General features: G+C 39.2%; 1 protein-coding gene across 5 annotated transcripts; it reads left to right on the plus strand.

The window, feature by feature from the left end:
- Positions 1–171: 171 nt before the first annotated feature.
- On the plus strand, positions 172–14,229 carry LOC135483113 (uncharacterized). 5 transcript variants are annotated; one of them, XM_064763654.1, is made up of 17 exons: positions 172–378; positions 883–1,263; positions 2,531–2,659; positions 2,948–3,102; positions 4,256–4,550; positions 4,890–5,033; positions 5,414–5,589; positions 5,972–6,070; positions 6,528–6,803; positions 7,579–7,776; positions 7,948–8,170; positions 8,385–8,611; positions 8,746–9,157; positions 9,327–9,612; positions 9,717–10,023; positions 10,283–10,312; positions 10,968–11,106. In XM_064763654.1, the coding sequence occupies exons 1-16, from the start codon at positions 360–362 to the stop codon at positions 10,310–10,312; spliced, it is 3,357 nt and encodes a 1,118-aa protein (XP_064619724.1). In that variant the 5' UTR covers positions 172–359; the 3' UTR covers positions 10,968–11,106. The 5 variants fall into 5 exon arrangements, with proteins under 5 accessions (XP_064619724.1, XP_064619721.1, XP_064619722.1 ...); XM_064763651.1 differs by lacking the exon at positions 10,283–10,312 and having other exon boundaries at positions 173–378; positions 10,968–14,229; XM_064763652.1 differs by lacking the exon at positions 10,283–10,312 and having other exon boundaries at positions 173–378; positions 6,528–6,782; positions 10,968–14,229.
- The last annotated feature ends 217 nt before the right edge of the window (positions 14,230–14,446 follow it).

Here is a 14,446-nt window from a genome sequence, read left to right on the forward strand (position 1 = left end):
GACTACATTTTTAGAAAACTGCTAATTATGTCAATTCAAACGAAAGATAATGCGTCAAATTCATACTGCAATTAGAACTAAGCGTAGAAGGGTTTTTTAAGATGCCAATTGGCATGCATTATTAGGGAAAGGCCCACAAAAGCTATTTCAATAATTGTGAGGTCGGAAAGATCGCATAACCCGCTTCGCGGAGTGAAAGCGTCAAAATGGCTGCCAATTATTTCTGAGCAGCAAATTTGCAAGTGAAAACATGCCAGAGTTCTTCATCAAACGGGTGATTTGGCATTATTGTGTCCCTCAAATCAGTGTATAGTCTCTGGGGAAGTATATTCAAAATATCGATGTAACGAATAGTAAAGATGACAGTCAAGAGGAAGGGTAAGAAGTCTTTGTGTGGAATTGTTGACGAGTGACTTCAGCCTGTGTGTGTGTTGTGATTGTGTCACTGTGATATTTTGATCATCATGTATGCTGTACTAGCCTATGCCGGCCTATGTTGATTGTGTTGATCTGGATGATAATGATATTCACAGTCAATTGTAGGCTACATGAGACAACTCATGACGAGTATAACTTATAAGTAATCGAGCACAAATTAGAGATGACATCGCCACATTGATTTGATTTGATTTTGCTCTATGATAATGGAGTCTATGCTGATGCTAAATTATATAAAATATAGAATGATATGCTGTCGGACTCCAAGGTCCCAGTCGTCACGTAACAGAGTTAGTTAAATATCATCATTGACATCTAGGTCTATGCTCTATGGTCATTGGTCTATCACCCTTTTTCAAGAGCTCTAACATGCGAGTGTGAAGGGTAAATGAAGTCTGACTGTGAACTGTAAAGTCTGTAACTTTCAGAATCTTCTCTTTGCAGATTTCCAGAAAACAGCTGCCTACCTCCAGGAGTTCTTGTTAAAACTCAATGAGGATGCGGAGTGTGCTGAACTTCGTGATGCCCTCAACCTGGCTTTGCTACACATGCAGAAATACTACAGGGCATTACAGAATCGTCTCCAGGACAATTTGAGCAAAAATGGAAATAACACGCTACGTTCATCAGTACGTGGGCTGAGTCCCATGACACCATTCCGGGATGCCCCTGACAAATTCCAATGGAAATGGATAGATTTGGAGAACCCAAGAGTTTCCATGAGCATGACTTTTGATGCTAGTTCAAGCTTGGGTAATCTCCCTATGATATTTCATGCTGCAAAGTCAGGTGATAATGAACTTATTCAGGATTTGGCTGTGAAAAGTAAGTTTGTTTCAATGCAAAAGTAGACATGCCTTCAGCTTATATATTTTTCAATTCACACTATAATTGCTGATTCCATATATACTGCTAGTTGAAATGATATGAACAATGAAATGGAGTGTGACCAGGCCAGTGCCAAAGGTGTTGTGTTTATGTGCGATAGTCCATCAAAATTGTTTAGTTCAGCTAGACATTTGTATAGCCTGAGATTCCATTTCAAATTGGCACTATTTAAGGTTGTTGGTTCAGTGTGGTTAACATTCAGGCTCTGTATTCTCACAACATTTAGCGGCCTGTTTGTCTTTCATTGCTGAGGTCATCTGGATGTTTGCCAGATTTATACATTGTAGATTGGGATTTTGCATAGTCTATGATTTGATCCATAATTTACAACAGTTGAATATAGAAATGAATGTAAGTTCTGATTTATAGTGCTTTTATGGTGTACAACATTCTCAAAGTGCTGTACTACATGCACTATACAGCCTATTCTTCTCAGTAGAACTCAGAACAGCTGCTCAATTGGTCCTGGATCCCAAAATTTCCTTTGGAAAATGACCATGAATTCCCCCTCTGTAGTCTGTGAATTTCAGAACTACACTCTACAGGTTGTAAAAAAAGGGAATAGAACTGGTACTATAACATACTACTATTTTAGTATTTACCCATTTTCTACTACTTCTACCCATACCCATATCATACAATTTTAATTCAGTTCATAAGTATTGTAGTATTAGTAAAAAAATCTTTTGACCAATATCGATTATCAATCAATGGCCTTAGTCTTTGAAAGGCTGTTTACATGTTGCTAACAGTAACCAGGGGTAATCCCATTGCTAAACAATTGGTAGTAGTATTGAATCAAGTTAAAAAGGACTTTATCGAGATAATAAACTCTGTGGCATGCACAGTCAAACTGCACATTGTATTAATTGTGTTTTTGTTGTGCATGTGAAGTTCTCATACTAGGAGTGATATTTTTGCCTAGAAAAATATGTGCTTCTGTTATAGTTTACTAGTAGACAATGTCAACAAACATGCGACGCTTACATGGTCATGTGCAAGTATAGAATAACTGTGTTACAGTTATAAGTAAGATTCCCCCTATCAATGTTCCCTAGAATGATACATGTATTATAAATGCAGTTGCATTTCATCTTATCATCGAATACATAGTTGTCTCAAAATAGAAAAAACGATCATTAGTGTGCAATGATGTACCTGGTACCTGCTCAAAGTGTGTCTATAAGACTTCTTTTTATTTCAGATATCAATGTGATAAATGATGTGGATGCGATTGGTCGTACGCCGCTGATGTATGCCGTCCATTTTGAACAATATGAATCAGTCAAATGTCTAATCAATCTTGGTGCTGATGTCAATGCTTGTGCTCACGGTAAGTTGACCAGCCCCTGGCCAGTTTTGCAGTACAGCTAGCATACTTATAGAGTAGATTGTTGAATGGTATGAAGAAGATGAAAAAAGTCAAAGGTTCACATCATCATCATCATAACTAGCATCGTAACCCTTTTGGATTTTTGACGGAGGGATGAAGTCAGCTATTATAACATTTTTATATTGGCGTCCCTAAATCTAAAAGTCCTCCAAGTAAGATCGGGTAAAGTTGCAGTAATTTTTCCATGTGTCAAATGGTCAAGTTAGTTAGTGGTGTCTTCTCTTCCAGATGGGTCTACCTCCATTCACCGAGCCTGTCATGATGGTCTATCTAAAGCAGCTGACCTTTTGATTGAAGCCAACTGCGACGTTCAGATACAGGATCAGTTGGGACGGGCGCCCATTCACTGGGCAGTTGTTTCACCAGCCCCTGATTGTTTGATGGTAAGAATATTTGTATTTTCTGCCCATGATAGGCCTCTGGTACATACCACCACTAGATCAAAATTATCATACATGTATCCAAATATTGAACTGAATATCAGTCGATACGGTGCCTCCTGCCATAACAGAACCATGGGGTTAATTCTACTTTTGAATGTTTGATGCAGTCTGTTGCAGTCACATCATGCCATTTAATTTGAATCTAACATTCGTGCGTAAAAAGAGATTGCATTCATTTGATTTGATACACTACATTAGACATGTTAGAAATGAAAAACATTCTGCCTCGGCCAGATTGATCTGGCTCTGTCAAGATTACTGTAACCATGACAACTAGCGGCTGAATCGTCTCTAATCTTGCCGAAGTCTGTACGTCATTATGAAAAGGTAATGTGCTGTTGAATAAGAAGGTTACATTGTGCCTGTGGGAATCTCTCACATTATAGAGGCATGAATAAAATCATTTAGCATGTCTTGAATAGAAGAAATGGGATGATCTTTTTACTTATCATGTTGACATTTACTTGCATAACAACAAAATTGAATAATGACTCGTCCATATCGATTATTGATAAAAACTTATTTAGAAATGGAATTAGAAAAAATTACTTTTTTATCTTATCAAGAATGTGGGAGGTTTGTCAACATATTGCTGTGCAAAAGGCCACCTTTGATGCATTTTGCAAAATTACCTATTTGGCCCTCTCACATGTTCATGTCCACACAATACTTTTGTAAAAAAAGGATTTTGTGTGCATTGACATTATAATTTAATAATGATTTTCTTATGGACATATGATCGTGTAAACACTTATCAACAATGCCCCCATTACTCTAAACTAGGCCATCATTGGCATAGGACTGATGGATTATATATTCTAAAACAGATTTTAGCAAACATAGATAGTGTTTGAAAAAAATATTGGTGGTGTTTTGTGTGAAAATATCTTGTGTACAGATCTCAGTGATTCAGTATTTGAAACCTGATACTTTCAATGCAGGTAAATGATAAATGAATAGTTTAGAATTGCAAATCCCTTGACCGAATGAAAAAGGACATTGAACAAATGCAAAGATTTTTCTACAATAGCTGTTTTTTATTTAAAAATATGTACCCGGTAATTGATAAATGTTTCATATTTTCCTCTTTCAGTTGCTGATACAAAACTACGCCAATGTAAACATTCGTGACATGGACGGTGCCTCACCATGTATGTGGGCTTGTCGTATGGATCACATAAAACATTTCGAATATCTAAGTCGTGTTGAAAATCAGGTGATTGACGAGGCAGATGGGATAGAAAGAGACAATAGTGGTCGAACGTGGATGCATTGGGCAGTACGGAGGGTCGAACCACTCGAGTGTCTAAAAACGTTACTGACGGAACAAACAGCGCCAATTAAAGATGACGATGGGAAGACAGTCATGTTATTAGCAGCTGAGCTTGGTAAGGGTTGTTGTGTAGGCAACTGGCATGAATTTTGAATTTGAACAAAGGCTGGTCGTGTTTAGTGATTAAAAACTCCCCAAATTGGGCATAGATTTGTTTGCAGTTACATGCATTTACTACACCTCTTGATGTAGACTCCAAATGCCTCACCAAAGGCGATGGTAGACTGCAGTTGAAGGCTTTGAGTGAAATGATATATTTACTGAATATCAGTCTGCAATTGAAATTTGTGCGCGTGTGCTTTCGATAAGTGCAGAGGTAAAGTGTATCGTATCATTTGCAAGATTTCTGTCAGGGAAAATGTTCATCAAAATGAACATCAAAATGTTCTTTCAGGGTCTCTTGCTGCATGTAAACTGATCCTGGAGATTGCCGGGAAAGAGTGTATCAATGATCGGGATGATCAGGATCGATCGCCCTTGCATTTATGTGTGATTGGAGGACATGGTGAGGTCGCCAATTATCTGCTGGACAAAGGAGGTGAGAAAAGCAAAGAATTTAGGGAGAGAAGTTTTATTTAGACCTACCGGTATTTATCATCAGCCGCACAATGCAACCTTTTCAATCATTAATTTGTTGATATTTCAAAAGTAGCACTCCTACATGCAGCATATACCAATCATCTTTTGATAGAAACATCATCTACTTGATATTTATAGATCAGTGTTCACGTTGTCATGCATAACCACTAGTTTCTGAAACAGTGACTGACAGTGGGAATCTTTTTATTGTATTTTTGGTTAGGTTTTTGCTTAATCCTTCAGGCTTGTGATTGAGAAAGCTGGCCTGTTTAGGAATATCACATCAGCTGGGGTACGCTTCAGTGTACTTGTAATTTTGAAATTCTACTTCGCTTCCAGCTGACCTTGACACTAAGGACAAGTTTAATGCGTCTCCATTGGACTATGCTAGGGGGCGCCAGTTGCATTACTGTTTACTCATACTGGCGTCGCACATGCGTCAACGTGCCCGAGAAGGTCCTGGAAGGACGCCCGACTCCGAGAGAGGCAGTTTCATGAATGGAATACTAACGAGGGTAAGGAGAAGAAGTAGTGCATAAATCTTTTAAAGTGTGGAAACAACACCTTACTGGAGTGAATGACACAGAAAATTTTCCATCCCAGATTTTGCTAACAGTAACAGTTTGAAGTCTTTTCATTCCCCTTGCTGAAGTTTTAGAAGTTTTAACATAGTGTGCTGCTTGAATTCATATCCCTAGATATCTAGTTGTCTCGTTCCTATTTCAAGATTTATCCTGTTATTGCTAGTTCACTTTAAAAGTACCGGTACATGTAGTTCAGGCAAATTTCAATTATGGCCCAGGAATCGTGCCTGTAACAACATTGCTTCCTAGTTCCTGATCCTCTTTTGTCATAACAGTTTCCCGTGTGGTGACAGTTTTCTTCTTCACCCTGTAGCGTTTGAGGCGTGTGCATTCCGCACCTAAGATTTATAAGCGGCCAAAGCGGCAAATTTGTTGGGAAAGTGCCAAGCAAACAATACCGTTGCCCCCAATAGTGAGTTGTTTACAAATTGACTAACCATTTGAATGAAGCAGACGATCTGATGATTTAAGGTCATCTGCTGATACTGTTTTGCCAATTTGGGATCAGGGCCACCAATCATACAATTAAAAAATAGAACATAAACAAGTACACAGCATTAATCTGTGTCTGTTGAATGATAAAGGGATGTCGTCTTCTTCAGATGAGATATTTTTTCAGAACCAGAATATCGTTGCAGGGATCTATTTTGTTTTTAAAAGGGTGGCTTTGATGCCAGTTTTGCAAATGGTATCTTGTGGATGGTGCTCTTTATTTTCTGGTTGAGGAGCACAAATTTTTTTAAAAATCAAAATTTCTGAATTCTATTGTTGTCATTGAAAGACCGACTCAATGTCATCATTTCATGTTTGGCTAACATTAACACTGCTAACATTGTTTGCAACTAACCATTAACATGATTCAATTTCAGGGCCCATCTGACAGCTTACCATTACATAATAATTTTACGAATGAACCAGATATTCAGCAATGCTATATTGATGGACAAGAACATGAAGTAATTCAAGAAAACATTCATCAAAATGATAGCAGTGACACAAATTTCAGTCCGAATGAAAATAATGACGAAATTATTTGTGATGAAGTTTTTGATGATGTTCATGTTTCCACTGTCCAAAATAGTAGCGAGTCTGAAGGGGACCTGGTTGAGGTGGAGGTTAACGATGTACGTTTAGAAGTAGCAACGGTAACTTTACGTTCATGCTTTGCTTGTTGCATGCGATTTCTTTCATTTTCTGTCTTCTTTGCCAAATTTATTTTGCAGATTTCCCTATTTTAAACTGATCTGGCACTTAGAATTATATTTTTGTCATGCATGTATGTCTTAAAAAAGCGACTTTTCATTCTCATTCTCATTTATTTTTTGCTTGATTTTTAAAAAAGGCCATAACTGAGACTCCCATGGCTTAATTATATCTTTAAAAGTTGATCTATTTCTGTTGATCAGTGCATGTATTTGTCCAACACCCCTCACTTTTCCTTTTTCCCTGCTCAGTGCATGCTGAATGTACCATTGTTTGTTTGTAAATGTTGCATGATAAGTTCATTTTCACAGGACATGTATAGCACCTTTCAGGTCCTGCATTAGAATTTATGTCTTGGGTCAAATGAATTTTCATAAATCCAAACCATTTCACTGTGGTAGACCGGTATTCTTATCCAACATGCAATGATGCATGCTATGGTTGACAAAAATACCTGCCTGATGATATCATGACGCAATGTACTACAATGCATTACATTACATTCATTGCCGCTAATGACGCCGTAGAACTGAATAATGTTGAGGAGCGTTAAATGCAGACTGGCTCTGCGTATAGGTGATGTGTTTTCCAGTCATTCAAGTATTTTTGCAACATAAAATTTACTTGATATGCTATTTTTTATGACTTCCTCACAAAAGACCAGATTATGATAAAGCATTGATATCATCTTGTCAAGTTTGTCTTGTTTCACTTCAGGACCCCACCATGATGAGCGACGGTTCCTACAAACCAATCACGCCACCACATCCGCCCAAAGCACCGCCTCCAACCACACCAAGAAATTTCAAGCGCCCCCTGGTGCGATCAAGCAGCCTGTCGAAGAGCGATACATTTGAGAGGAGTGATCTACGCCAGGGATTGGTCGATCGACGGGCGAAAAGTTTGGATGTGAGGGTATGTAACTTTTGCCTGGATGCATTGGATTAAGCCAAAACCTGAAAGCGCAAAGACACATTTCTGAGCGGAGGGTATGCCTAAATATAAGACTGGGTCTTCTAAAGAGTTCATATCAGATATGTTTTATGTGCCTATGGTATGTAATGTATTCTAAACTGCCTTATTCAGGATTATGAGGAGCTCAAAGCTGCCAGGGGTTACTTGGGAACAGACTACGAAGAACCAAAGACAGCCAGGGATGCTGAGATGGAAAGCGAGGAGGATCGTCAGGAACCTGATTACGAATCGCTCGATACGGCACGTTGGGCAAAGGAGGACCGGTTGCCAAATGGCGATATTCAGATGGAAGATGAGCAAGATGATCATACTCTTGTTGAAGACAAGCCAGCAGGTAAGCTTGAGTGAGGATAAACAAGGCCAAGCACACACAGTGTATATAGGACACTGGTGTTTTGTTGTTTGAATTCCTGATAGATTAAAAAGTAGGTCACCAGCTCAAGTGTTAAAGGGGACTTGGCCGTCATTCTCACTGGGTATCAATACTTAGATATTGTTCAAAACTTTTACCGGTAAATACAGAAATGAATACAACTTAAAATTTGCAGGTAACCACCTTAATGGTCAAAATGGTGATGTTGATGAAGGTGTGAGTATAGGTGAGATGGATGTATCAGACTTGGAAGGCGAAGACTCCGACCAAGCCACAGTGATTCACCGGCCCCATGCCCGCCCCAAGCCAGGTCCACCGACGACCATGAAGTTTCAGCCTCATCCACCCCCACAATCACCTAATGCGCCACACCAAGCCCCACCAACCTTTGCCAAACCACAGGTAACTACATGTATTACTGTAAAACACAGAAACTGATTTTAGACTTTCAAAGTAACCGTCTAACTTAATCGAAGATGATTTACTTTAGGAATTGTTGTGAAAAACAGGTAATCATCATCATTGTTCATTTGTAGGAACCTCCAACGCCAAGAGCTCACCCTCCACCAAAATATGTTGAACGGCCTGAAGAAGAGTATCAAAACGTGTCACCCCCACCGAAGAAAACGCCGCAACCAGTACCTGCTCCACGTGGCATGCCACTGCAGGGACGAATACCCCCACCACGCCATACGTCATCACTTGCTAACCAGGCTCAAAACCAGATGAGGCCAGTACCAAAGCAAGATATACGGCAGAAATCACCGCCTTCGAATAAACTCCGAGGACCGGTGCCAAATCAGAGGTCACATGGCATGATGGATAGACGATCGCCTCATGGGTCACATGAACTAAGTCAGCGGTCATCGAGTCAGGCTTCAAGCCTTGATGTGAATTCACATGAGCTTCATGATGAGGTCACGGATCTGCTGAAACATCCTGCTCAAGGTAAAGCTCTTGAGCGATTTGTACATCATTCGGTCTTAGTAAATCGAATTTGATGGGCCTCCTTTTCCAGTTCTTCCCTATTCTTGAAACATAACCAACCCTGCAAGGTTTACTTGATGCCAAGCAATCTCATCCAGTTACATTTCATCAACCCTGTCTTGTATTCCAGCTCCACTCACTCCCCCAGAGGTGAAACGTAAACCCCCACTACCTCCTCAACTGATGCCTCTGAGTCAGCCTCGCATGCCGGGCAGTCACATCCAGTTACCTCCAGCCAATAAAAGCAACAAGCGGAAGAAGAAAAAGAAGAAGGAGCGACAGTCCGATGCTTCCAATGATTTGCCACCGGCAACCAAGGGTTATACTGCTCCCCTACAGCCCCCGCCTTATGGCAACCTGCAACCACAGGTGCGCAGTGCTAGCCTGCACAGACGATCACAGGACCAACTAGGAAGGTGAGCGTCACATTTTACTTTTGATCAAAAGAAGATGTCATGAAGCCCTGAAGTTAGATTGTTGGGGGAACTTTGAATGATGTTCTTATGATGTTCTTCTTCAGATACTCCCAGGAGGAACAGCTACAATACGATGACCACTACACGAATGCCAACCGGCCAGCCGGGCCGCTTCCACCATACTCAAGACAGGGCGACCCGATGAAACAGCCGAGAAATCTTGGCAGGTCTGGGCTGTTCCCTATGGAGAGTGAAGAAAGTCTGGACACTATTGGCACAGATAGTAACACACAAGATAACCAGTTTAACACTCCTGGCATGCCTGGCTTCAGAGGGGGCATGAACTCCTCAAGATATGCTGGTGCTGACCCAATGGGCCCGAAAGAAAGAGGTTCAGGATTTTTATCACCTGTAAGTTCATTTTGAATTGGTCCAAGTAGGCAGTTTTCTCCTTCCAAATTTTCATAGAAATGCTCCTTCCCAGTTGCTGTTATGAACCCTAGTCATAACATTTATGGTTTTGTCAGATTAACTCTTCTCCTTTTGTAATATAGGTGCATAAAAAGCTGGGTATATAATAATAATAGCTTAATTTAGGTGGGGAAAGAACGATAAAAACTCTCTTTGCTTGTCCTTTGATTACACAATATTTTCTGGCACTTCATTACAGATTATTGGCGCTAAAAAACTAAAATCTTAGGCAAGTAGAATGCATGATATGTATACATGATAGTATACACCAAGCGTGTTCTGTACACCGTCACCCTAAATCACAAATTCTGTTTTATTGTTGAAGTTGGTTTGTACATGATTAAATGTACAGATGTTTCTCCAAACTAGTACAGCGAAATCAACTTCACCCCGTTCTCAAATTGTACACCCCTGTGCAAAGGGAGTGAGTGTTGGCACTATGTAGTCTGTACATTGGGGTCTTTTTGTAGTTACTGTCTGTGTAATTGATGTTGTGGTCATACACCAATGCAGTTAAATCTCTTGTTTCTGTACACCTGCCAAATGTGACTCGGGGTTTCATCACCATAAACCTAGTAAACTGTTTCTATCTATTCCTTGGTTTCCTACTGCATTATCTTCAGATTAAGCAGAACTCAGCTACCAAAAAGAAGTAGTTTTAAACTATCCTTCTTCAGAAATCTTTGTGCTTACCTGGTCTCTATTACCAAGCTGTTTTCAATATAGATGAACTGCAAGCAAGGCAAATAGGCCCTATGATTTCATTCCTTTCAGCATGGCATGTGAACCTATTTGACTCAGTACCCAAACGTAAATTTCATTGAAAAACAATACAAAATCCTGTACCTTCACCCTCCCTAAAACCTCTTTGGTCCCTTTTTCAGGATCGGTCGAGAGGACAGAGGGCCAAGACTGCCAAGTATGAGCTCGAGGAGGAGCCATCCAACGTGCAAGTCGAAGGCCACAAGATGAACTACACTCGCCATCAGAACATGCCGCCTGCTCACCTCTCCCACATTTCACCTCCGCACCTGGCACCACCACCCCATCAGTCTCCCGGAAGGAGATCGGGTGGATACTAGGACTAAGAATGCTTTATATTATGCATACTTTTACTGTCTGCCTTTTGAAGTGAACTAGGGGCTCCCTTACATCCAAGCAACAAATTCAAGGGCAGCTCTGTTGCAACTGCTTAAGGGAATGAAAACCAGCATTGCTGATTGATCTTCTTTTTTTGGTGTTGGCTCTTAATAGGCAGTCATGTGTATCACTCTGCAGTTACTACCATGGCACCATAAGGCCTGGTGACTCCAACTTGTCTTCATTCATTTTAGAAGTTGCCTGTGAGTTGTCCTGTATTAAGTTGCTCTCGTATGTGGCAGGGTTGATGACTTTATTTTCAACCTAGTTTGAATGTATTTGTTCAAACTGATTACTGATTTATGGTTGATTTTACCATTCCCAGTCCATCCAGTTCATATTGTGACTGCAAATTTTAGCAAAAATGTTAATGAAAATTTATGTATTTTTGGCACAAGCATTCCTTTAAGCTCCCTACCATTCCATTTGGAAGACAAAACCAATGTTGGGTTTGGCCAAAGCAAATTCTATTTTCACAAAACTTAGTTTTTAATAACTGCAGGTTGTCTATGCTATTAATTACTACATTGTATTGGGGTGTTGCGATTAATTTGACTGGGCAGGATGTGAATTTAGATACATGTATGTCTGACATGTCTGAGAGAAAATTTTAAAACACATTTTTCAGGGCTGGCTCCCTGTTATAGTCCATGATGTTTGAGCATTATATGATCTTGCCTTTAGATACATTGTATCAGTATTTTCTAACTGATTCTGCTCCGACATTTGTCATGAAATTTGACCTGAATGCCAAAATATTTTGGATAAATGTTTGGTCCTGTCCGTCCATGAATTTGTGTGGAGGCCCACAGACACACACACCGTCTCATGATTTTCGACATGCACCGTGACTGTTCGGTACAGGATACTTGTACCACAATGTGTATGTGCTACTTCTTTGTGAATGTCAGTCTTGTTGTAACTTTATTAACCATGTTCCGTCCAAAACTAACCTGTAGATTCAGCCAACCAGTGCCAGGGCTGAAATGAGCCATTTTTTCGTGATCTCTCACTGTTTAGACACACCGCTGTTGTGTTAAATGTAATTGACTTGGGGTTTTTCGAGAAAAAAAGTTAGATATTTCTTATGACCAAAATTTCTGCATGTACAGCTGCTGCATCATTTTATGAATCATCGGAATTTATTATATGTTCTTTCATAAAACAGTTGCCAATCACAGTGAATATATCCAGTTACAGGCTACACCAGATGCAAAGGATCTTCTACTGAGAGGTGAACACAGAGCATTTCACCACAGTTCATTTGAGAAAAGATGGGGGTGGTCTGTTGTGGCCCTGAATCTGTATATTCACAGTGATTGGTCACCGTGTTTCTCTTTTGAAGAACAAATAGCAGCATGAGGTCATCTTGCCATCACCTGTGATTCTTTGACCAATTCTTGACCTTGATACACCTATACAAGAGCACAAGAATGACAACTTTGATCAGTGCCGTCCAGAAAACTTGTTAAACCAATCCATATAGCTATTTAAGTTGGCTTAATGTACATTGAGATTGTTGAATGATTTACAATTAGAACCACTCAACCAGTATGTTTCTTGTTAGATATGATAAAATAACATATTTATTTACAACGTATATATATTTCACTTAAAACAGTATGATTCACTCATTGAATAGTATAATTCACTAAGTCTCTGTTATAGCATACTGTTGTTTTATATTGTGTACATAGAATTTTTATATATCATGAACTATTTTCATATATCTATTATGTCATGTTTAATACTGAAATAGTCAGGTGTATCTGCATTGTAAATCTTTACTGTGAGGACTACATATTGCCCTATGTATTGGCTTCCCGTGGTTTTCCTTGAAGAAGAGCAACTAATGTCATGTGTACTGTGACTACAATACAAGTCAGTTTTCCTCCTTGAGTAAAATGAATGTCTGTGTCTCGGATTGTATGACCTTGATTGATATGGTCTTAACTGGGTTTACATGATTTGTTAAACAGAAATTGATATTGTTGATAATCGATTCATTTTCACATTATCAGTTTTAGTGTACATGTAGATATATTCTCATGTTAAATTTATCAATAGGTTTAGCAAATTTTAGTTATTTTTAGAACATAGTTCCTTGTCTTGGTTTTGTTCCAATTATGTCTCCATCTCCAGTACCTTTTCTTTCACCCACTTTTCCAGTCTTCCAATTTCGCTTCATATTTCAAAGGAAGTTACTTGAATTGATTGTCCCAGGTTTGATATATCTGTCTTCTAAGGTGACTTCAATGAAATCTAAAGTTCAATATGATAATTTCTATTATCCCTTAGTGAAATTCAAACCTTGGCCAATCTGTTTATTTATGGCTTCCTATAGTCTCACATCATCAATTAGTCCAGCAGACAAACATATAGATTCCATTGTTTGGGATCACCAATCACCTCATCTTAGCTGCTAGTTCTTTTGGGGACCTCTTCTTCTCATGCATTCTCAACGTTAGATGGACAGTCCTGTTCTAGTGACAAATGCTGTCTGAATGTGGGAACCAAATGGGATCAGATATATTACAGTAAAACCATGATTGCCATTAATGCCACAGTTATACCTCATGACACTGGAAGGCTGGATTCATTGTATGTGTGGGTTGTTATTCTCTTTATTTTCCAAAACCTGTTTGTAAAAAACGTACATCAATAACTTTTGAAGTTGGAGTGAACACTTATTTGTTCGTATACACCAATGTATACTGAATATCGGTGTTCAACACCAACTTAAAAATCACGCACTCAATACAAACTGGATGTAAATATATACATGTACTATGGACCAATACCAGTTTTTTTGTATGATGTTATAACTCTATCAGGATTCCTGCCTCCCTCCTGTCATTGGGAAAATCATTTAGAAATTGTACGACTTTGTAGGTTGACAGTGATAAGAGGTTATTTTTACCTCCTATTTATACAGGAGGGTGTTCTTTTGGAACCACATTTTGTAGAACTAGATTAAAGAAATAAAGAGGATTTTTAAAGATATATGGCATCTTGTTTTGGCTTTGTGGTGTTAATTAGTAGAAGGCTGTGATGCCCTGGACAACTTCATGCAATGTTTAGGACACAGAAGGTACATGAACATGTACTTGGCATTCGGTGGATCAAAGCATCAATGGTTGGATTCAGTGGCCAGTAAGTACACTGGAACCCTCTATGGATTGTAGGGGTGTCCCTTCCTCTGCACAATTTGTTTATACATGTA

This window comes from Lineus longissimus, chromosome 2 (genome assembly GCF_910592395.1).
Source record: "Lineus longissimus chromosome 2, tnLinLong1.2, whole genome shotgun sequence".
NCBI classification, from domain to species: domain Eukaryota; kingdom Metazoa; phylum Nemertea; class Pilidiophora; order Heteronemertea; family Lineidae; genus Lineus; species Lineus longissimus.